Here is a 23,347-nt window from a genome sequence, read left to right on the forward strand (position 1 = left end):
TTTTCACATTTGGAACCAATTGGCATCAGGCAGAGAGGTCACTCACTTGGAGAAGATCTTGCGCTGCATGTTGCTCGGCAAGGCTCAAACTGAGAAGGGTAGCAGGCTGATGCACTACAGAAGAGGTACACCTGAAACAACAAAGTCTCACTCATATAAGTTTTACATTACAGTTCATAAGTAAGATGTGAACACCACCCACTAAGGATTCTTATTTTAATACCAGGATAGTTGTTAAACTTTGTTTCTCCAACAAGAATATACTGGTAGCATCATCAAAGGTAAGTTTCTTTGGACCCTGAGTTTGCTGTGCTACAAGCAGCACGAGAGTTACCATCAGCAGAGGGGAAGAAAGCATTTATCACTGCCATATCCTAGCTCCCTATAACCTGAAGGACAAAGTACACCTTTGTGAAGAGGGCATGGCAAAACAGAATGATAGCTGGCTAGCAAGTTTGTCACTTTATTATCCATGACATCCATGGGAGAACAGAGGTTTCCTGTCTATGTTTTGTTCCTCAGCATGCAACTGTAAATATATTTCCATACCAACTGACTGAGCACCGCTTGAGAGCCAGACTCCACAAATGTGAAAGTAGAAATGATGAAGCGCTGGTAGTGAGTGGGAAAAGGCAGCTCGGATGAGGCAGGCCCCAGGGGCACCCGCTGGGTTCTGTAGTTGTCTCCTTCAAATGGGCACCTGGGAACAAAAAGCATTGCCATTCAAACAGGCCGTGGAAGCCAACCCGCCACAACCGAGAACGAGCAGCTTTTTCTCCACTCACCCGTCCACCAGGATCGGCCACTGCAGCTGCTCAAGGGGATTAGCGCTGGGAGTAGCCCAACAGTCATGCAGAACCAGAACCAGGGATGGGTCCATTCTCTGCAGGATGTGAACCTCCACGTACACAGGTTCCCTGAGTACCTTCACCACAGGATAATCTCCATCTGAGTAATAGGTTTTGTAACTGGCATCTAGGGATGGGAGGCAAAGCAAAAGTATCAAGAGAGTGGCTCTTCAGGCGAAGACAGTGGTTGGTCTTGGCACCAAGTTTAGAAGTACTTTTACCTGTAGCAATGCGCAGTTCAAGCCGGAGAGGCCCCATCTGGGAAATTGGAGCTGGGGTGGGAGGCAAGAGGACTTCAGCCTGGACTGGCAGGAAGCCGGTGGCATTGTAGATGCAGCGAGCATGGAGACTGCATACAGAAGATGACAAAGTCTCGTTTATTGGTAAGATCTCGCTATTCTACTTTTTATTGCAACATGACCTCTAAAGGAGCTTACATAATATCTTAGGTTGCCATTTTATGACGAGACATATAGGCCCACCAACTACTCAGCAAAACAAGCCATGCTTAACCAGCAGACGCCAACCAAGTAGGCGGTAGCAGCCCATAACAAAAGCCATCTAAACTGAAAGTTATTTAAACCAGAAGCATTTTTAAAAATCTGGGATGATGTTGCTAGATTTACTTCATGGCAAAGGGAATGCCACAGTCAGGTCATATCTGATAGGGGGCCGGTGCCACAGGGGGGTGTTCCTGGGGACGGGGCTGACTTCAGTCAGCTCCCTAAGCCCTTTTGCCCCAGGAACTCCCCCCTTTTGGAGACACGAACTTGCACCTGCAAAAATCATGGCCTAGCCCCATGTAATTCTATGGAGCAGTTTCATGGGGCCTGGGAGGAAATTTGTTTTTTATTCTTACTGCGCTGCTGCAAGGCGGTGCGACATTGCCGTCCCTGGGCACTTTGAAACTACCCCCCCCTTAGGATTGCTCTGTTCGTCTACCACATTTCCCCATTATTGGAAACCATGTCCTGCGGTGTGCTGGCCTTATTTCCCCTCCATTGTGGCTACTATGGCTTATTTATCTCCTCTCCCTTGTTTCTGATGGGAATAATACCCTTGGTTAGAGGAAATGGATCGTTGAATATTAATGGTATTAGAGGTAGAAGCTAATTAATGTTGCGCGCCCGCAATAAAGACTCACAGGGTGAAAACGCATGGTCGCTTTATCCTCCTTTAATCCCCGTTTCAGCCAGGATTCAGCCAGGATCGAACGCGTGCGTTTCACCTAATGTGCGTTCGATCCTGGCTAAAACAGGGATTAAAGGAGGATAAAGCGACCATGCGTTTTCGCCCACAGTCTCTTCTCTTAGCAAAAATCAGTTTTACTTACTAACATCAGGGAAGGGTAACTTGAGTCGAAAATAACAAATTCCTTACTACATTCTAAGTTTCCTATCGCATCCCAGAAGCTGGGAGTTAGCTGGGAGTACTATAGCTTTACATCTTCACATGGTAAAATCTAAAATACAATGGCGATGGCTTCTTCTTGCTAAACCAAGAAGAGGCCCTAGGATGCAAATACTTTTACAACTGTCCTGTTTAACCAATAGCTACTTGACACATACTGTAGGTTACATCACCTTTGATCTGGTCAGCTTGGTTACAAACAATGTAACCCTTGACTGTCTGAAATACAATGAAACTCGCTACCTAAGACCTAACAGTTTCGCCTCTAGTATCTAGTATTGGACGTATACTTTTAGTGAATGCGGAGGCTCCATTTAGCTAACGTGGTCGATAGCCCCTGATAGAGCCATCCTCTTGCCAATTTATAGAGTCATAGAGTTGGAAGGGACCACCAGGGTCATCTAGTCCAACCCCCTGCCCAATGCAGGAAACTCACAACTACCTCCCCACCACACCTAGCATTTGCCTAATCCTTTCTTTAAAACAGTGTACTCTGTTGGCCATCTCTTCATCTTAAGGCAGCAAATTCTTGTAAATTAATTCTGTGATGTGTAAAGACTTCTTCTGCACTTAAGCCACAGCTTCCTGGCTTGGGGCCCTTCTCCCTCTGCCCGTACATAGGGGCTGCGATCACTTTGCAAGGAGGGAAACATTTAGAAATGGAATCCGGCAGTCACATCTCTAAACAGCAAACACCTACATTTCTTACTGCGTGACTCAAATTTCCCTCTTGAGTCTAATGGTCAGCGCTATCCCATCAGTGTTTATTACGAAGCGAGTGAGCGATCATAGGCTCGCAGCCTGTAGTGACTTAGTCAGTTAGTGGCTGCATCCTGCACAGGGCTGGGGGCACAATAGGGTGGCCAACCTCCAGGTAGTAGCTGGAGATCTCCTGCTATTACAACTGGTCTCTCTTTTTATATATTTTTATTATTTTTCAATAATAACCAACATTAGATTTAGACATACACCCTCTATATCCATAAAAATAATCATTAAAAATTCATTAAAAATTCATAAAATTATTAGATGTCTTTAAAATACAATCAAAAACATTTGACTTCCCCACCGTCTTCCTCCCTCTCTAAAATATCCAAGATCTCCTTTGCATCCATGCATTCTAATTCATCTATAAGTCACCCTATTATATTTGTACTTTCCCCTTATCCAATATATTCAATATTAATAATACCAAGGAGAGAAAAAGAAAGGAGAAAAAAAAGAAGAAAAAAGAGAGAAATCCCATCCTGCACAGGGGTGGGGGCACAATAGGGTTGCCAACCGCCAGGTAGTAGCTGGAGATCTCCTGCTATTACAACTGGTCTCCAGCCGATAGAGATCAGATCACCTGGAGAAAAATGGCCACTTTGCCAATTGGACTCTATGGCATTGAAGTCCCTCCCCTCCCCAAACCCTCCCCTCTTCAGGCTCCGCCCCCAAAATCTCCCGCTGGTTGCTAAGAGGGACCTGGCAACCCTAGGGCACAAGTTGGCCGTTAAGTCTAAAGGCTAAAGTTACCTACAGCTTCCCTACCTCTGCTCCCAGGGAGCCCCAGACCTCAGGACCAGCTGGGTGGCATGGCGGGGGGGTTCTGCAGATGAACAGACAGATACGTTCTGCCAAGTGGAGCTTTGCATTTTAGGGTTGCCAGGTCCCTCTTTGCCACCGGCAGGAGGTTTTTGGGGCAGAGCCTGAAGTGGGTGGCGTTTGGGGAGGGGCGGGACTTCAATGTAGGGTTGCCAATTGCCCGGTGGTGGTGGGTAAACTACCGCCCATCCACCGGGCTGCCCACCGGCCAGCTAAGGGCCGGCGGGCACTGCGAGCACGCACACACCAACGCGGCGCACAAGTCACTTTTGGGTAAACCCGAAAGTGACTCGGACGCTCTAGCACCCTCAGCTAAAACTCTATGGAAACCATAGAGTTTTAGCCGGGATCGCTAGAGCGTCCCTGTCACTTCCGGGTTAAACTGGAAGTGACGTAGGCTCTGTAATGTCCTGATTACTTATAGCATTCAATCAAGTAATTCAAGACAGAGGTTAACAATTAAGCAGGTCTTTTATTGATCAATAGAGAGCATAGCGCACGTGGAAGAGACTCTGTCAAAGGTCAGAGCTCTCCACCTAGAACAGGGGTCACCAAACTGCGGCTCGAGAGCCGCATGCGGCTCTTTGGCCCCTTGAGTGCGGCTCTCCGAACTTGGTTCGGAGCCCCTGCTCTTGCGCCCAGTCAATGTCAGTCATTGTCATGATTTAATTTTATGGATACCTTACTTACTTTTTTCCCTCCTCAGAGGCCATGTCTACCCACTGGCTTTCTTGGCGGTAGACCTGGACTCTGAGGAGGGGAAGAAGTCCCCCTTCAGAGGCCAGGTCCACCAATTGGCTTCTATGGGCCTCCGGAGGCCAGGTCTACTGCCAAAAAAGCCAATGGGTAGACCTGGCCTCCCAATGGGACTCAGCCGGAGGCCAGGTCTACCAATAGGCTTTTATGGCGGTAGACCAGGCCTCCAGACGAGGACTCCGGACGGGGAGGGGGAAATGGCAAGGACTTACACTTTAATTTTTATCAATAAAAAGATCATTATTAAGTATGATATCAAGTTTTATTCAGTGAACCTATAGTTTAATTAAGACTTAAAACTTTAATTAAAGTTTATTAAGTTAATAAACAGTGTACCTACTTATATAGTTTAAGAAATTTGGCTCTCAAAAGAAATCTCAATCGTTGTACTGTTGATATTTGGCTCTGTTGACTAATGAGTTTGCCGACCCCTGACCTAGAACAAAGGCTTACAACATGTTTTATAGGTCATTAGACAGACAACACTAATGATGCTTGTGTAGAAGACTTTAGCCACTGACCATTAAGAACGTATAAACAAGCATTTACAAATCCTATAGAATCTTGTGAAGGCGTCACCCTAGCTGGTAATGAAGATCTGCATCCCTTCACATTCTAGGATGACATTAATGGTCTCATCAATCACTAGCCTGTTAGCTCGTTAGCGAGGCTGCTTGTACCATTCAAAACACAGAGAGCAATGATCTAATTTGGTCAGCTGCCTGCAGACAGTTGCAGGTCACTCTGACATTTCCTTACAGTAGGAAATGTCTGTTGACCAAAGAATCCATGTTACCCATAATGCATCGTGATTCTACAATTGTATATAAGAATATATATGCATGTGTGTGTTATGCTTTGTGAATATGTGTATATGTATAAAGAATATATGTTTTTCCCTTAAACTAAATTAATAAGGCACTACAGCTCTTAACGTGCTAACGCCACAGCCCCACGAAGCTCCCGCCAGTGGAGCTGCAGGGCCTGTCAAGCCTACTTCAATGCCATTGAGTCCAATTGCTAAAGCGGCCGTTTTCTCCCGGGGAACTGATCTCTATCGGCTGGAGATCAGTTGTAATAGCAGGAGATCTCCAGCTAGTACCTGGAAGTTGGCAACCCTATTGCATGTGGATCTTTGGATCCAACCCAGCAGTGATCTCCAGATCATGAAATGATTCATTTACAGATTCCTACCTACCAAACAGAAGATATGAAAGGATAAAAGATTCTTTCCAAGAAGAATCTTTTGAACAAGAACCTACAGTCTTAGAAAGTGAAGTGAAAGCTGCATTGAGAGCAATCGGGAGAAACAAATCACCAGGAGCAGATGGGATATCAATAGAGCTATTCCAAGCCACAGAAAAGGAGTCCATCAAAATCTTGACAAGAATATTCCAACAGATATGGAAAACAAAACAATGGCCCACAGACTGGAAACGATCTATTTACATTCCAATTCCCAAGAAAGGAGACATCAAAGATTGCAGCAACTATCGGACCATCGCATTAATTTCTCATGCAAGTAAAGCAGCCCTATCCTAAACCACTGGGATGGTGAATTCACTACACTGACAGAGACCCAAAGAACATTTATTTATTTATTGGTCCTATATCCCGCTCTATATCCTGGCCAAAGCCGGGCTCAGAGTGGCTAAAAGTCATAAAATATCATACACACATATTTAAAACATAATACATATAAAGTGATGCTCAAAATCTTACAGCAAAGGCTGTTACCATATATGGAACGAGAAATGCCTGATGTTCAAGCTGCTTTCAGAAAAGGGAGAGGCACTAGAGATCATATTGCAAACATACACTGGTTACTGGAGCATACGAGAGAATTTCAGAAGACAATCCGCTTGTGTTTCATAGATTACTGCAAAGCTTTTGACTGTGTAGATCATGAAAAGCTATGGCTGGTTTTAAAGGAAATGGGTGTGCCACTACATCTGATCATTTTAATGCGCAACCTGTACTCTGGACAAGAGGCCACAGTTAGAACAGAATATGGAGAAACGGAATGGTTTCCAATTGGCAAAGGTGACAGACAAGGATGTATTTTATCTCCCTATCTCTTCAATCTATATGCAGAACATATAATTAGGAAAGCTGGATTAGATTTAGATTAAGGTGGAGTGAAAATTGGAGGGAGGAACATTAATAATTTGAGATATGCTGATGACACTACATTATTGGCAGAAAACAGCGAAGATTTGAAACAACTACTGCTAAAAGTTAAAAGAGAAAGTGCCAAAGCAGGACTACAGCTGAACATCAAGAAAACAAAAGTAATGACTACAGGAGAATTACACAACTTTAAGGTTGACAATGAGGAAATTGAAATTGTTCAAGACTTTCTATTCCTTGGCTCCACCATCAACCAAAAGGGAGACTGCAGCCAAGAAATCAGAAGGAGATTGAGACTGGGAAGGGCAGCCGTGAAGGAGCTAGAAAAAATTTTGAAGTGTAAGGATGTGTCACTGGCCACCAAGACTAGATTAATTCATGCCATCGTATTCCCTATTACTATGTATGAGTGTGAAAGCTGGACAGTGAAGAAAGCTGATAGGAAGAAAATAGATTCCTTTGAAATGTGGTGTTGGGGGAGAGGGTTACGGATTCCGTGGACTGCCAAAAAAACAAATCAGTGGGTTATCGATTAAATCAAGCCTGAACTGACCCTAGAAGCTAAAATGACTAAAGTGAGGCTATCGTGTTTTGGTCACGTCATGAGACGACAAGAGTCACTGGAAAAGACAGTCATGCTAGGAAAAGTTGAGGGCAGCAGGAAAAGAGGAAGACCCAACAAGAGATGGATTGACTCAATAAAGGAAGCCACAGCCTTCAATTTGCAAGATCTGAGCAAGGCTGTCAAAGATAGGACATTTTGGAGGACTTTCATTCATAGGGTCGCCATGAGTCGGAAACGACTTGACGGCACTTAACACACACACACACACACCTACCAAACTGACATTAGAGGGAGAGGAGGAGGACAGACCACTTGCCCACCCCCCCAGTCTGTTGGCAGCTCCATACATACCATAGCAGAAACTTACATGAATGTGCTGTCGCGGGTGATGGATCCATCTGGCCCATTTTGGATATCAATGCCAGAGATTAACTGATTTTCATAAATTAGTTTGTCACCAATCACCTAGGAAGGATGGAAATGATAGAATGTGTATTCCTCTACGCAACAATTTCAGCTCTGACCGTTTCCCCTGGCTTGAAAGCAGAGGCCTTCTCACCTGGACAGTTGTGCCACACTGGGTCAGGGGGAAGCGGAAGACAAGGAAAGCCTCTGTTCTCCTGACAGGGTCACACCCTGCTTGGGCATAAGACAACTTAACAGTGTCAAGAACAACTGGGTAGTCCAACATGTCCCTAGAGACAACAAGGATGAAGTGGCCGTCCGTAAGGCACTGAACAGTGACTGTAAGGAGCAAAAGGATCATAGAACAGGTCTCAGCAATAGAATGACAACAAGTATGGTTTCTTCATAACCCATTCACCCTCTGGGAGTTGGCAGAGCCATTTTAGCAAAATGTGTAACATTCAGTTGTACGGCTGCATCATGCCCCTGCTCCCCAAAGTTAACATATCGGAGACATTCACAATGCGGCACCAGATAGTTCTTGAACAATCACACCAGTATAAGGAATTCTGTTCATCAGTCAGATGCCAGATTTTACCTGTGTGTCCATAGTAACAAGGAGTACTAAAGTCACTGTCATCATAGCAGCAGCTAGCTTGGCGGCAAGTTGCTTGATCATCGGTGTCTGCACAAGGGATTTTACTGCCCAGAACTCGACATTGTTCCATTGTTAAATGTGTGCCTGCAAGAGCCCAAAACAAAAGCATCCCATGACTTCACTCATTTGTGGGAGCAAGCACAAGCACCTTGATGCTGAATTTGTGTAGCGCATCCTCACCTGTTTGGGCACACAGTAGTTTACATAATATTGCAAGGGCAATTCAAAACGTCAACTCTGGTAGTAAGAAACTTTTGCTATATTTATTATTAAGACATACTCATTTATTTCTGTGGTATAAGTGTGGAATTATTTATAGGTGTGTGTGTGTGTATTGCTGTCAAGTCATAGCTGACTTATGGTTACCCCAAAGAGACCTTTGGAGGTGCTTTGCCATTGCCTGCATCCATATCATGACCCTGGTATTCCTTGGAGATCTCCCATCCTAATACTAGCCAAGGTCAGGGCTGAGAGTGAGTGACTGGCCCAAGGTCACCCAGCAGCAAGCTTCCATGGCGTGAGTGGGGACTTGGATCTGGGTTTCCCAGGTCTCAGTCTGACACCTTAACCACTACACCATGCTGGCTCATGGAGTTTATATAGAACTGGTAAAATATATGAAAAGGTTTAGAGGCACATTTCAAGAGAATTATGGGCAAAATGGTAAAATCTGCAGCGCCACATCCAATGAATGCAGAACCCAAAGTTGTACTTAATGAGGAAACTGCTTCATGCACGTTAAAGCATTTGAAAGGCTAGCAATAATTATTATATATTGGAAGTTCACATACCTATGTTGTATATTGGAGGATATAGCTGAGGCGGCGGGCGCGCCAGGCCAGGTTGAGGCTGAGGAGGCAGCGGGCGCACCAGGCCATGTTGAGGCTGAGCTGGCAGCGGGCGCCCCAGGCCAGGTTGGGGCTGAGCAGGCAGCGGGCGCCCCAGGCCTGGCTGGGGCTGAGGCGGCAGCGGGCGCCCCAGGCCAGGCTGGGGCTGAGGCGGCAGCGGGCGGCCCAGGCCAGGCTGGGGCTGAGCAGGCACTGGGCGCCACAGTCCAGGTTGGGGCTGAGCAGGCAGCGGGCGCCCCAGGCCCGGCTGGGGCTGAGCAGGCACTGGGCGCCCCAGGCCCGGCTGGGGCTGAGGCGGCAGCGGGCGCCCCAGGCCAGGCTGGGGCTGAGCAGGCACTGGGCGCCCCAGTCCAGGTTGGGGCTGAGCAGGCAGCGGGCGCCCCAGGCCAGGCTGGGGCTGAGGCGGCAGCGGGCGCCCCAGGCCAGGCTGGGGCTGAGCAGGCAGCGGGCGCCCCAGGCCCGGCTGGGGCTGAGCAGGCAGCGGGCGCCCCAGGCCCGGCTGGGGCTGAGCAGGCACTGGGCGCCCCAGTCCAGGTTGGGGCTGAGCAGGCAGCGGGCGCCCCAGGCCCGGCTGGGGCTGAGCAGGCACTGGGCGCCCCAGGCCCGGCTGGGGCTGAGCAGGCACTGGGCGCCCCAGGCCCGGCTGAGGCGGCACCTGGTGCACCAGTCCAGGTTGGATATGAGCAGGTACCGGGCGCACCATGCCAGGCTGAGGCGGCACCGGGTGCACCAGTCCAGGCTGAGGCCGAGCAGGCAGCGGGTGCCCCAGGCCAGGTTGGGGCTGAGCAGGCACCGGGCGCCCCAGGCCCGGCTGGGGCTGAGGAGGCACTGGGCGCCCCAGTCCAGGTTGGGGCTGAGGAGGCAGTGGGCGCCCCAGGCCTGGCTGGGGCTGAGCAGGCACTGGGCGCTCCAGGCCAGGCTGAGGAGGCACTGGGCGCCCCAGTCCAGGTTGGGGCTGAGCAGGCACTGGACGCACCATGCCAGGCTGAGGAGGCACTGGGTGCACCAGTCCAGGTTGGGGCTGAGCAGGCACTGGACGCCCCAGGCCCAGCTGGGGCTCAGCAGGCACCGGGCGCCCCAGGCCCGGCTGGGGCTCGGCAGGCACCGGGCGCCCCAGGCCCGGCTGGGGCTCGGCAGGCACCGGGCGCCCCAGGCCCGGCTGGGGCTCGGCAGGCACCGGGCGCCCCAGGCCCGGCTGGGGCTCGGCAGGCACCGGGCGCCCCAGGCCCGGCTGGGGCTCGGCAGGCACCGGGCGCCCCAGGCCCGGCTGGGGCTCAGCAGGCTGGGGCTCAGCAGGCACCGGGCGCACCATGCCAGGCTGTGGTTGAGGAGGCACTGGGCGCACCAGGACAGGCTGTGGCGGCTGGGGCACACGTCGCATGCCGTCCTCTGGTGTCAAGAAGTTTTCTTCTGGTTTCGGGCAGACCATGTTGATATCATGAAAAGCAGCAACACGTCCATTTCCTGTCATTTCCTCTACTCGGACCATCAGACGGTTGTAGCCATCCTGGAAAAGTCATCAAATCAAAATGCTTTGGTAATGTCACTCCCAACCTCTGATGTATTTGCTACTCATGCTTGGGGCATCAGATCAAAATATACAGCTTAGTCAATTCCGATTTAGGACATACTTGCAGTAACAATAGTATTTTTGTGTGTGGGTGCCATCCTGTGATTTTTGGGAGGGGTTGTAATTTTGAAGGGTCAACACTGACTGACTAAACGTGTCGGCATTCCTATACTGCAAATGGCCAAGTTTCTCCTACAAAGAAGTCTTGGAAGTTTACAAAACAATCTTACGTTCTATAGCAGTGTGCTTTTGCTGTAGCTGTGTTTATAGTTTCTTCTTTTTCTCTGACTTTCGGACATCGTTTAATCTATCCCCAACCTGTGATCTCCCCAAAGGTGCTTATAGATCAGAGTATCTTGACAGAAAGCTTTGTTGCAGAGACTTTTCAACATAGGAAGTTGCAAATGACTCAAACTGGACACAGATTGTTAGCAAAAAAAAAGTAAGAAATTGAGCTACACATTTCTCTCTTGGTACAGGTGGCAGATTTAATGTCGGGGCTTGTGTTTGAACATCATCCCATATTGTCTATAGAGCAAATATTAACCACCCTATAAACTCACACCTTAGAGTTTTTCATAACTCGGTGTCTTTTCCTTTTGGCTTATTTGCTCAACAAAAACTTCCTGAGGCACTAGACTGAATGTTCCTACATTTCAATTAGCAACCCCTCATCTCAAGGTCTATGAACTTCCACTCGCCTGTGTTTTCTCTACACTTTCCATTCCTGGCCAACAGGGACTCAGAACTGTAGCTGTTGGACCTTACCTTGCGGTACACGTGGCAGCCTTGGTAACCAGCAGAAAATACTGCTCCATCTTCATTGGATGTGACCCAGTGAAGGCAGATAGAACAATTTGTGACTTCAAAGGCTGTCCCAAATTCATCTGCAGACAATTATAATCAGATGTTTGACTGTTTATGAACAATGTTTAAGTTTTAAAGGGGTATACTTTCGTCTAGATAGAACAAAGATGTGGACCAGCTAATTAAGTGTCATGGTACTCACCCCAAAGCACTCACTAAGATCCACTTACCATTTCCACAGCTAGACAAGCCCTGCAGTTTATGGGAAAATCTAGCCTCTCTAGCAAACCCACAGAAATCACTTGCCCTTGACTTTCCCCCTGTATTAGTTTGCCTGCCAACTAGTTGTGGTTAGGGCATCATGCTTTCTACATTAGATGGAGTTCAGCTGACTCTCACTGATTCAGTTAAGAACTGATTCAGTTAAGAACCCAGCCTTACTGGTGAAAAAACAAGTTAATGCAGTTGCAAAAATGCTTTCTTCCATCTTCATGTAAACTGGAAGGTGACTGCCTACCTTGACCTGGCCATGTGGGTTCACGGCACGGTAATCTCAAGGCTAGAGGCTGGACTATTGTAATACAGCCTAAATACAGCCTACATGAGCCTGCACCCTTTAAGACAACTCTGGAATGCTAGCTGGAACAGAACACCACAGCTCAATTGCTGTATGGAACTAGGCAGAGTATGCACATTACACCTATTCTGTAGTCACTCAACTGGTTACTAATTTGTTCCCAGATTCAGTTCAAGTTGTTGGTTATTACTTATAAAACCTTTCATGGCTTAAGACCCCTATATTTGCAGAAGTGCCTCTCCTGAAAGAGCCATCCTGCAAAGGGATAAGATCGACAATTGCCATCCTTGAGAAACTAAACAACAATTTTAATGCATGGCTTTTTAGAATTGAGCATCAGCTCAAAGAGGAAAGAGCTAATTTTTCATTAACTGCTCCACGACCTTCAGGTCCTGAAAATGAAGTCACAAGATGGGACAATGCAGATGGCAAGGCACAAAATTTAATTATAAGTACACTGGCTAATTCCCAATTGGTCTACATAAAGGGACAAGAAACAGCAAAAGGGATGATTGAAGCCTTAAGAAAAGTTTTTGGTGAGCAAGATGAAGCAAGCAAAGTCTCAATGTTTAGGGAGCTTTTCTCCATCAGACTACAGGAAAATGGAAATGCAGAAACCCATATTGAAACTTTATTAAATCTAATTGACAGGCATGCAACTGCTGGTGAATTGTTAGGTGACAGTTTAAAAGTTGGACTGTTTTTAAGTTCTCTCCCTGAATCTTACTCTGCATTCATTTCAACATTTAATGGAAAAGATTCTAAGTTGGAGGATGTTCTAGGGCTAATCAGAGCTGAGTACCACAGGCAAAAGGGCTCTCATGAGCAGAACAAAAGCAAGAATGATTCAAGTTACATGGTCCGAGAGACCAGGCCAAAGTGGGCAGGAACTAAGCCAATCGATCACAGAAAGCCCAAACCCAAAGACAAAAGGAATGTACCTATCTGTTTCAATTGCAATAAGCCAGGTCATATTCAGAGAGAGTTTTTGCTCAATAAAGATGCAAATACCAACAGCAGCAAACAAACTTGCCCTGTATCACAGAGACACTGTGGCTCACACACCTGAGCAAAAAAATCGCTCTATAATGGACATGGTCAGGTGCATGCTGATTGACTCAGGCCTTCCCTATAGGCACTGGGGAGAAGCTGCAATGACCGCAGTTTACTTGCAGAACAGATTGCCAACCAAAGCCACAGAGAAAACTCCTTATGAGTTATGGCATAACAGAAAGCCAAGCATAGAACACATCAGGATATTTGGATCCAAGGTTTATGCTCATATACCAAAAGAAAAGAAAAGATCCAAACTAGAACCCAGAGCCGAAGAAGGCATCTTTGTAGGATACTCTCCAGAGAGTAAGGGATACAGAATTCTAGACCCGAGTACTAACAAAATTACTACAAGCAGAGTGGTACAGTTTGATGAGCGACCAAGGAGCCATCAGACTGCTGCGACAGATGACTGTCCAGAGGGAGATCGGGACAACGACCAACTGCTGGTGTATCTCCCAGAGCCAATGGATGCAGTCACTACGCAGACACACCCAGATGCTCAACCAGAGGAGGCTGTGAGGGCAAAAATTCCTGAACAAGCAGGTGAGCCAGAGACCGCTGCGGAGGCAGATGGGACCCTGAATCTCAGACGCTCATAGCGAGCCAACAAGGGAGTTTCAGCTAAGAAACTCACCTACCTCGCAAGGACATTGCTACCACATGAACCAGCATCATATGCTGAATTACTGCGCATGCCTGAACCAGAGGCAAGCAAGTGGAGGAAAGCAGCACAAGAGGAAATGGACGCACTGCATAAGAACGAGACATAGATTCTCACCCAACGTCCTGAGGGTAAGAATGCCATTGGGTGCAAATGGGTTTTTAAGGCTAAGCAGGATGCAAAAGGTGAAGTTGAGAGATACAAAGCCAGACTAGTGGCAAAAGGATTCTCTCAGACTTATGGATCAGACTGTGACCAAACTTTTGCACCAGTTGTGAAATACCCCACAATTAGGATGCTCCTAAGCATCGCAGCATCTAGAAACATGCAAACAGAACACTTAGATATTAAGACTGCCTTTTTACATGGTGAAATAGAGGAAGAACTATACATGAAATAGCCCCCAGGGTTTACAGATGAAAAGAATAAACATCTAGTCTGTAAACTTCAAAAGGGGCTTTATGGGCTTAAACAAGCTGCGAAAGCATGGTCGGACAAGCTGACCAAGATGCTACTCAATCAAGGCTTCAGACAAGGCAATGCTGACCCCTGTCTTTACAGTAGACATAAAGATGGGAGATGGACATTTATTCTAACATATGTTGACTATCTGATTATTTGCCATGAAAATCAAAATGACTGTGCTGAGATTATATTCCAACTAAACAAAGAAGTGGAAGTCAAACACTTAGGAAATGCTAACTTTTACTTGGGAATTCAGATTAAACGGGAACAAGATGGAAGTTATCTTCTTAGCCAAAAGCAGAAGATACTAGACCTGTTGCTAAGCCTGGGCCTGGAAGGTGTTAATCCAATGCCTACACCAATGGAATCAGGCTTCTACAGAGAAAAGGTACCCGATGAACCACTGCCAGACAACAATAACTACAGAGCTGCCATAGGCAAACTTCTGTATTTAGCAATGACAACAAGACCTGACATTGCAACAGCTGTAAGTATATTATCCAGAAGGGTTAGCACACCCACCACAAATGATTGGGCTGCAGTTAAAAGGGTGATGAGATACTTAAAGGGTACTGCACACTTTAAACTGAGACTGCCAGCAACTAATAACCCCACACTATTGGGATATGCTGATGCAGACTGGGCTGGAGAAAGATCAGACCTAAGATCTAGTGGTTATATATTTTTCTATGGGGGTGGTGCCATTAGCTGGGCAAGTCATAAACAATAAATTGTTGCCCACTCATCTACTGAAGCAGAATTTGTATCCGCTTCTGAAGTGTGCAGAGAATTAGAGTGGCTTACAATGTTACTGGAGGATTTTGGTATTAAAGAGCCTTTGCCAGTTCAAATGCTAGATGATAACCAGAGTTGTATAGCCCTCTCTCTTTCAGAAAAGAACAGTGCGCTAACAAAGCACATTGGAATCAGGAACCAGTACGTAAGGGCCTTGCAGAGACAAGGAGTTGTCAAACTACACTACTGTCCCACTGGGAAAATGACAGCAGACATATTTACCAAACCGCTACCAAGAGACAAGTACCAAAGCCTGCGTGACAACCTGAATGTTGTGAACGTTGATGGCATACAGAGTCAGTGAGAGCGACTCAGCATGCCTGGACATTGGGGGGCGCTATGTTACTCTTAAGTTTGTAGTTGCTTTTTCTTTAATGAGATGTTGCTGTTTGGCTGAACTTGGGTGGGGGGCTGCACTCTAACTCCTCCTTCTCCTTTCTCAGCAGCCAGTTTGTCTCTCTGCTCTTGCCAGGTGGTCTGCAAAGGAGGCAGACGTTTCTACAGGTCTCTCCTGCATAAACCATACAATCATACTCGCACTCCCATGACGCTGGATTAGCTAGCCACTTGTATAGGGACATGTATTCTTTAGATGAGGCTTTCTATCTTTTATCAACTGCAACAAGAATGTTAACAAACTGAACCTGAATAAATGTACGTTCTACTTTCTTTTGCAATTTGCTTCTTGGGAAGACTGAATTTATTGCACTCAATATCTCGCTTCCACGACTGGGCAAACTCTGCTCTGTTAACCAAATATAAAATCCCAACACTTTTAACCCCCAGTTTAAAAAAAAAAGTGAGAGAAGAGTAAATAAGAGACACTTACCCACAACTTTAAAGCGTACCGAAAGGCTTGGCTTAGGAGGCACTATTAACTGCATGCTGTGCTCTCCGCAGTCATACCTATGTGACAAAACTAAAAAATTAACACTCTGGATACCATATTGCCCATAAGACAAGCCAACTAGAAACACTAGTGCTAAGGCTATACAGTAATTGCAGCGTAACACCATTGCTGAAGGACAAAAGTACCCACGATACTCTTAGTGATTACATTACCAAAGAGTGCTCAGGGATGTGCATTTATAGGGAGGGGAGAGGTTGTGAAACTGTTGGGCAGATTTGCACCTGGAAGAGTTTTGTGAAACCATCTGAGGGGCCATGTCAAAAGTGCAAAGTTCTGAACAGAGAGGAAATATTTCACACCCATGTTCCACCAAATTGTTCTGGTACACCTTCATTTGTGACCTTCTCCTATCACCTCTCTTTCTCTCCCCCCCTTTATTTTTTCTTTCATCCTTTTCTCTCTCTCTCTCTCTGTCTCTCCCTCCATCTTTCTGTCTCTTTCAGACGTTCTGAGAACTCAGATTTCCTACCCCACCCCTTGGGCTGTGGGCAAGTAACATGAAACCAATCTCGAAAGGGACTCCGAATTTCGTCTTTGAGTTGGCAGGTGTCATGCACGTCTTGCCTCAGGTCACAGAAGTGCCATCTGGCATATTGTGATGTACTTTTCAACCTCTGACTATTTTTTTTAAAGCACTAGGCAGAAATTCAACACATGCATCTTTTCCTGGAATGTTCAGAAAGCATCTCTTGTTGAATCTTTGCCTGTTAAAAATTAAAAAAAATGCCCTTTTAGAGGAAAAAAGGACAACCCAAGTATCAATGGTTCTTACTTGCAGATGGTATGGTGTTGCTTCTGCTCATTCACTGATTGATATCTTGTTCATTATAATCTTCAATACACATTTGTGTTTTGAATTGTGAACTTCAGGTAACGGATTGCTACAGCTTGTGCAGCAGAACGAATAATCACATGCATTTTGGAGATGGGTTGTAAACCTACCTGGGGAAAAGTGTCCTGTCACTTTAACAGAGGCTCAATGGGTTATTTCAGGTGATGTTACTTACCTGTATGTCATCAAAATATTCAGCCTTCCATTCTGACACATTAAACCACTATTAAAGGGATAGGAAGCTGACAGGAAGAAAGTAGATTCGTTTGAAATGTGTTGGAGGAGAGTGTTACAGATACCGTGGAGCACCAAAAAGACAAATAAGTGGATTATAGATCAAATCAAGCCTGAACAGTCCCTAGAAGCTAAAATGACTAAACTGAGCTATCGTATTTTGGTCACATTATGAGAAGACAAGAGTCACTGGAAAAGACAATAATGCTAGGGAAACTGGAAGGCAGCAGGAAAAGAGAAAGACCCAATATGAGATGGATTGACTCTGTAAAGGAAGCCACAGCCCTCAGTTTGCAAGACCTGAGCAAGGCTGTTGACTAGGGTTGCCAACCTCCAGGAATTACCAGGAGCAAAGGGACACTGAATTTGCACCCAAAACCCTCATGAAGGGACTCAGCAGACCCTAAAGGGACATCTCCAGAAAGGGCCTCATCGCACAGAAGCCTCATTTTAATTGAGGTCTTTGTACCCACTTACTTAAATGCTAAATTGCATAGTGCAAAAAGATTATAGACTACAATCAACTGACGAAGCAACTTTATTGTGAAACGTACACGAATCCGGAAGGGTCGTTTTGGATTTTCTTTGATTTTTGGACTGATTATACCGCTGGACTTCCCCTTTTTCTGGACTGGGATTCCGTGCCGTCAGGTGAAGTAACCGGGCTACTGGATGTTTATGGACTGAGTGAGCCACGCTGGCAGGGGATGTAACCGTCCATTTGGACCTTGATTTGGGACTATGAGTTGGATTGTGGAACTCCTCAGCTGATTAATTTTGCAGTTTGCTTTGAAAGTAAAGAACACATATAAGGAAAGTATACCTTGGTTGTCTGCACAGCCGTTATTTGTATTTTGTATTTACTTTCTTGTTAAAGAATATTCTTACTAACTAGAGAATTTGAGTTAATATTGGAGCCTGGGTGCTGCAGTTTTCTTCAACCTCCAGGAATTAGCAGGAGATCTCCCACTATTACTGCTGATCTTAGGGTTGCCAGGTCCCTCTTTGCCACCGGCAGGAGGTTTTTGAGCCGGAGCCTGAGGAGGGAGGGTTTGGGGAGGGACTTCCATGCCATAGAGTCCAATTGCCAAAGCGGCCATTTTCTCCAAGTGAACTGAGCTCTATCGGCTGGAGATCAGTTGTAATAGCAGGAGATCTCCAGCTACTACCTGGAGGTTGGCAACCCTAACTGATCTCCAGCCGATAGAGATCAGTTCACCTGGAGAAAATGGCCACTTTGGCAATTGGACTCTATGGCATGGAAGTCCCTCCCCTCCAACCCCGCCCATAGGTTCTGCCCCAAAAACCTCCCGCCAGTGGCGATAAGGGACCTGGCAACCCTACTGTTGACTATAGGACATTTTGGAGGACATTGATTCATAGGATCACCATGAGTCGGACGTGACTTGACAGCACTTAATACACACACACAAAGGGATAGGATATTTTTCTTGGGACCTGTTGGAAACCCTATTCTCCAACCAGTGTCAGCTACCTTCAGGCTTGTATGATAATGGTGTGTGAATCTTCCATGTGTTTAAATTGGCACATGTGGAAGGGACATTTAACCATTATTCCCCACCATATGGATTTCCTGTGGAGTCAAGACATCCATGTGCTAATAACATGCATCTAGGTGTGAGGAAGTCAGCAGGAGATGGTTTTCCTGGCATGGAGAGAAACATTACGATCTGCTCATTTCACACATCAAGTCACTGTTATTGAAGACACAGCTACAGATGCTAGTTAACAAGCTGGCAATCCCCCTAATTACTCATAGGGGAGAGGCTTCCTCTTAGCAACCATGGATGCTGAGCTGACATATATACAATATAACTTTAAAGTGAACCAGTGTTATATAGCAGTTAGAGTGTATGACTAGGGCCTTGGATGTTGTGGGTTCAAACACCCATCCTGTAATGAAACTTACTGCATGACCTTGAGCCAATCATTCTCTCATAGGGCGATTGTGAGGAGAAGCCAAAGGGAGAAGGAACCATATATGCCACCCTGAGCTTCTTTAGGAAGGGTGAGATAAAATGATCAAAAAAGATAAATGGAGAAACTACTATGTTGTATCGTTTACATGGATTTAAATTTTGAGCCACCTCAAACGGGTCTTTGGAGAGTTGGCAGATAACTTTTTAAAAATAAATTGATGGAGGCTAGTATTTTTAAATCGGCACAATCTGTTCAGCCTTCAAGAGGTGGTTGTCCTGAGCGAAATGCAGCTTTGTATCCTGGCCCACGTTCATTCGATGGTAGTGAGAATATTAATCTGACCTCATGGTTTGCACTCCCTTGAGCTTTAACAGCAATTCAGCTGCGCTTACAGCGATCCTGACGGGCACTGATGCCGCAATAGATCTGCCGCAGCAGTGCATTGGCATTGCCTCAAAAGTAAGGTAAGACTGTCGCTTCATTACTTATTAAATCATGAACTGAAGGAAAGTTCTTGTTCTATAGTTCCAAACAAACACATGGCTTGAAAAGCTGAACCTAAGGTCTCTGTAGGGGGCATAGATGTTTTCTAAATAAATAATGCGCTGAATAGTTGAGAAGAATTGGCGACTGGCAGAATGGTCCTCCTATGATAGCACAGGGTGGCTGGGTCCGCATATCGGTGCATATATTACACTGATCTAATCTTTTACCTCTTGAGTCTTTCTGTCTGTATGGGAAGATGCGGGAAGTGAATGATCAATATCCCAAAAATGGTGGACCTCAGGGGAGGCTTCGCAGGTTCTAACTGGATGTGTTTCCTCATTGGGAAGAGGAAACATATAAACAGCGGGTGGGTGTCTAACTCTTACAAGATGAAGGGAGATGGATCTTCCCCATGTATGCCTCTCCCAGCCGAGATAGAATAAAGGCGCGGGGAAGCCTCCGGCAATGGAGTGGGGAAGAACTAAGTCTTCCCCAGTGCCAAGTCCCAACATTGGATTGCCAACTCCAGGACAGGAAATTCCTAGAGGTTTTTTTTGGCGGGTGGAGCCTGGAAACAGGGATGCCAAGAGGCTGGAACTACGGGGACAAAATCTGGGGGGCCCAAGTCAGCCCTAGGGCCCCTGAAGCCAGTGTCAGGCTGTATTCACAGAATGCCTTTAAGAAGATTTCTAGGGGTGCAGGGAAGGCTGAGGACAGGAAACTAGAGCCACATCTGACTCTTGCCTGGTTAGGGTAGCCAGGTCCCTCTTTGCAACTGGCGGGATGTTTTGGGTGGGTGGGGGCCTGAGGAGGGTGGGGTTTCGGGAGGGGAGGAACTTCAATGCCATAGAGTCCAACTGCCCAAACGGCCATTTTCTCCAGGTGAACTGATCTCTGTCGGCTGGAGAGCAGTTGTAATAGCAGGAGGTCTCCAGCTAGTACCAGGAGGGTGACAGCCCCTTTCTGCAAAGTTTACTGCCAGGCTGAGGGAGACCCTTGCTTCTCAGATCCTGCTGCCAAGCCAGCCCTAGAGTAAAGCAAGACCAGCCAGGACAAGCTACAACCATCGCCAGGATGCAGTCTCTTAACATGGTCATTATCTCCAGCACTCTATGGTTTTGACTGATTTATTAAAACAATTAATACCCCCATTTTAACAATTAATACCCCATTTTTCCTCATGGTTCAAGGAGGTCTACAGTAGCAGGCAAAAGTGTTTTCAGTTAACATTAAAACCAGAATGAAACAAACCCCAAATATCTCCCCTTCTTAAAAGATGTCTGCCATCCAACACCCACCCCCCTTCAAAAGCTTTGGCAAACAAGCAAGCCTTGCGATGCCTCCTGAAAATCTCCACGGAGGGAGCTCCTCACACCTCTTCAAGGAGCCCATTCCACAGAGAAGGAACCACAAGGGTTGGTGCCAGGCAGGGCCACCCTAAGTAGCACCCTAAGTAGCACCCTAAGTAGCAGCTTCAGGGGCCCTAGGGCTGACTTGGGCCCCCCAGATGGCTGCCTGACAACCATAATTGGGGCACAGAGACATACGAAAGGAGGTGGTCCTTCAAATATGTGGGTCCCAGGTTGTGAAGGTCTTTAAAGGTCACAAGCAGCACTTTGCATGGAACTCGGAAACAGACTGGCAGCCAATGTAGCTCTTTCAAAACGGGCGACAGATGTTCCCAGCAGCGACCCCTGACAATAGTCAGGCTTCCGCTTTCTGGACCAGGGTTGCCTTCAATGACAGCCCCACGTAGAGCATCTCGCGGTAATTCAACTGTGAGGTTACAGAAACACAGATCAGCATGGCCAGACTGGCTGAGTCTAGAGAACAAGATAATGGGTGAATCAGATGCAGTTGACAGAAGGCGCTCCGTCCTGGGCACCACGCCAACCTGCTTTTCAAACAACGAGGAAGCGCCTATGAGCACACCCCATTGCCAACACCTGTTCAACCTGCAGGCCCCCCTTGTCAACACCTGTTTGAGTAAACAGGGTCTGCTATGCCCTTAGGCAGCCTCTTGAACGGGCAGTTTTAACTGAGGGCACTTTCAGATAGGACTTTTAATCCATTTTGGTATTTGATGGAGAATGGGGTTTGGTTTTGCATTTCAGACAGGTAAGTTCTTTAAACTGTTGCCAGTTCTAATGGTTAATTATTATTATTTTCATTTTAGATGTTGTAAAGGGTAAGTGTTCTATTTTTTTAAATAAATGTTTGATCCATTTTTGAAGCCACTATTCTTCAAGGTTTTTAAAAATCTGTTTCTGAATCACAGCAGCACTGTCTGAGATGTTTGTAGTACTTCGTAATGAGGTGCACAGTTACACACTTCTAGGGTCATATATGCATGGTTTGTTTGTTTCACGATTCTCCTGTGATTGTCTCGGTTTGCCATCAAGGTTATGTGTGACATTCTCCTTCCTGGGGGCTCAGCTCGCTTCCGTCCCACGACTTCCCTGGGTTTTCCAATCCCTGTTTTATCATGCTTTTAAGTTTTGTCCCAAGCCCATCTCGGGCACCAAGAAGGTATATAGTTCAGCCGCTGGTTGATCTTCTTCCCATGTCCCTGCACGCCCCCATTCTCCAACTCCTCCCCCTCCAGCCAGCCTTCAGCCATCCGCTCCGCAATGCCCCAGGAAGCCATACCGGAGACGGAGGCAGCCATGGCCGCCTCCTTCTCTGGGTGCCCTCCACAGGTTTTTTTCTGCTGCTCTGATTATTCCACCAGAAAATATCATCAAATTATCCAAAATACTAATCAAAATCACAGAGAGAAGCAGCAGAGCCTAGGATTGTGCATCCCCCACCCCTGCATTTGAATGATGAGTTACCCACTGAGGGAAGGAGTGAGTCCGTGATCCTAAGCTCCACTGCCACTCTCTGCGATTTTGATTAGTATTTTGGATTATTTGATGATATATTGATATATCGATATTCCATCAGAGCAGCAGGAAAACAAAAATGCAGAGGGTGCCCAGAGAAGGAGGCATCTTTTTTCTTTTGTGCAGTTCACAGACTTGGGGATGAACGGAGAACTCACCCCACCCACCCATAATGTCTATTCTAGTCAGTTTCAGCAGTGTGTGTATACAACTGAGAATCCCCCCCCTTTTACTTTTGTGGATGTACTTCAGTACTCCATTTTGCAAGTTGGGTTGTGAAATGGCCACTCACCTGGGTAGGGGTGACATTTTTGTCAGAGTAAACACTACTGCCAATGACAGTGCAGCATTTCAAGGGGTGGGGACTCAGATGCTTCCTGATTTCTGCTTGTCATTATGCAGTGCTCCTGAGAGTCCCAGGACTTCCTTCACAACAAGCCATACCATGCAAAGGATTTCCAATTCCGGGATATAAAACTGTGAGACAAGAGAGGGACGAACCAGGGACATACTAGCCATGCATAAAAGGCCTAAGTCCACTGAAGTCAAGGACTGCACTGAAAACTCAGTTTTGTTGTAACAGCTACTTATCTGCTATCCATCTCAGGCTACACACATTGTTGATTATTATTTGCTTTCATTATGTTATTAAAATTATTTACCTCCTAATTGTCTTTTTAGTATAGGACAATCCAGGAGGTAAATTCTAATAACCAACAATGCATGGATCCTGCCTAAGTTTCCTAGTACTAAAGCTTGACAGCCTCCCACCCCGCAAAAGAGCTGGAAAATGGGAAGAACATCTAAGGTAAATTGGAAAGCAACTATGAAAGTTCACAGAAGTATATTCCTAGCTAGTTTGATAGACAGCATTTGAAAGCTCAAACAGACATTAAAGCTGAGGACCATGGGATGTTTTGC

The 23,347-nt window shown here is 46.3% G+C and overlaps 1 protein-coding gene across 1 annotated transcript; it reads right to left on the reverse strand.

The window, feature by feature from the left end:
• Window positions 1-38: 38 nt before the first annotated feature.
• Window positions 39-22,209, reverse strand: LOC130479602 (zona pellucida sperm-binding protein 1-like). The gene is given in 12 exon segments (XM_056851997.1): window positions 39-131; window positions 550-700; window positions 786-975; window positions 1,070-1,197; window positions 7,664-7,761; window positions 7,856-8,040; window positions 8,300-8,443; window positions 9,151-10,714; window positions 11,546-11,664; window positions 15,968-16,048; window positions 17,413-17,517; window positions 22,191-22,209. Coding segments are annotated over 12 exon segments (2,877 nt in total).
• Between the last annotated feature and the right edge of the window lie 1,138 nt (window positions 22,210-23,347).

Source organism: Euleptes europaea, chromosome 6 (assembly GCF_029931775.1).
Source record: "Euleptes europaea isolate rEulEur1 chromosome 6, rEulEur1.hap1, whole genome shotgun sequence".
In the NCBI taxonomy this organism is placed as follows: domain Eukaryota; kingdom Metazoa; phylum Chordata; class Lepidosauria; order Squamata; family Sphaerodactylidae; genus Euleptes; species Euleptes europaea.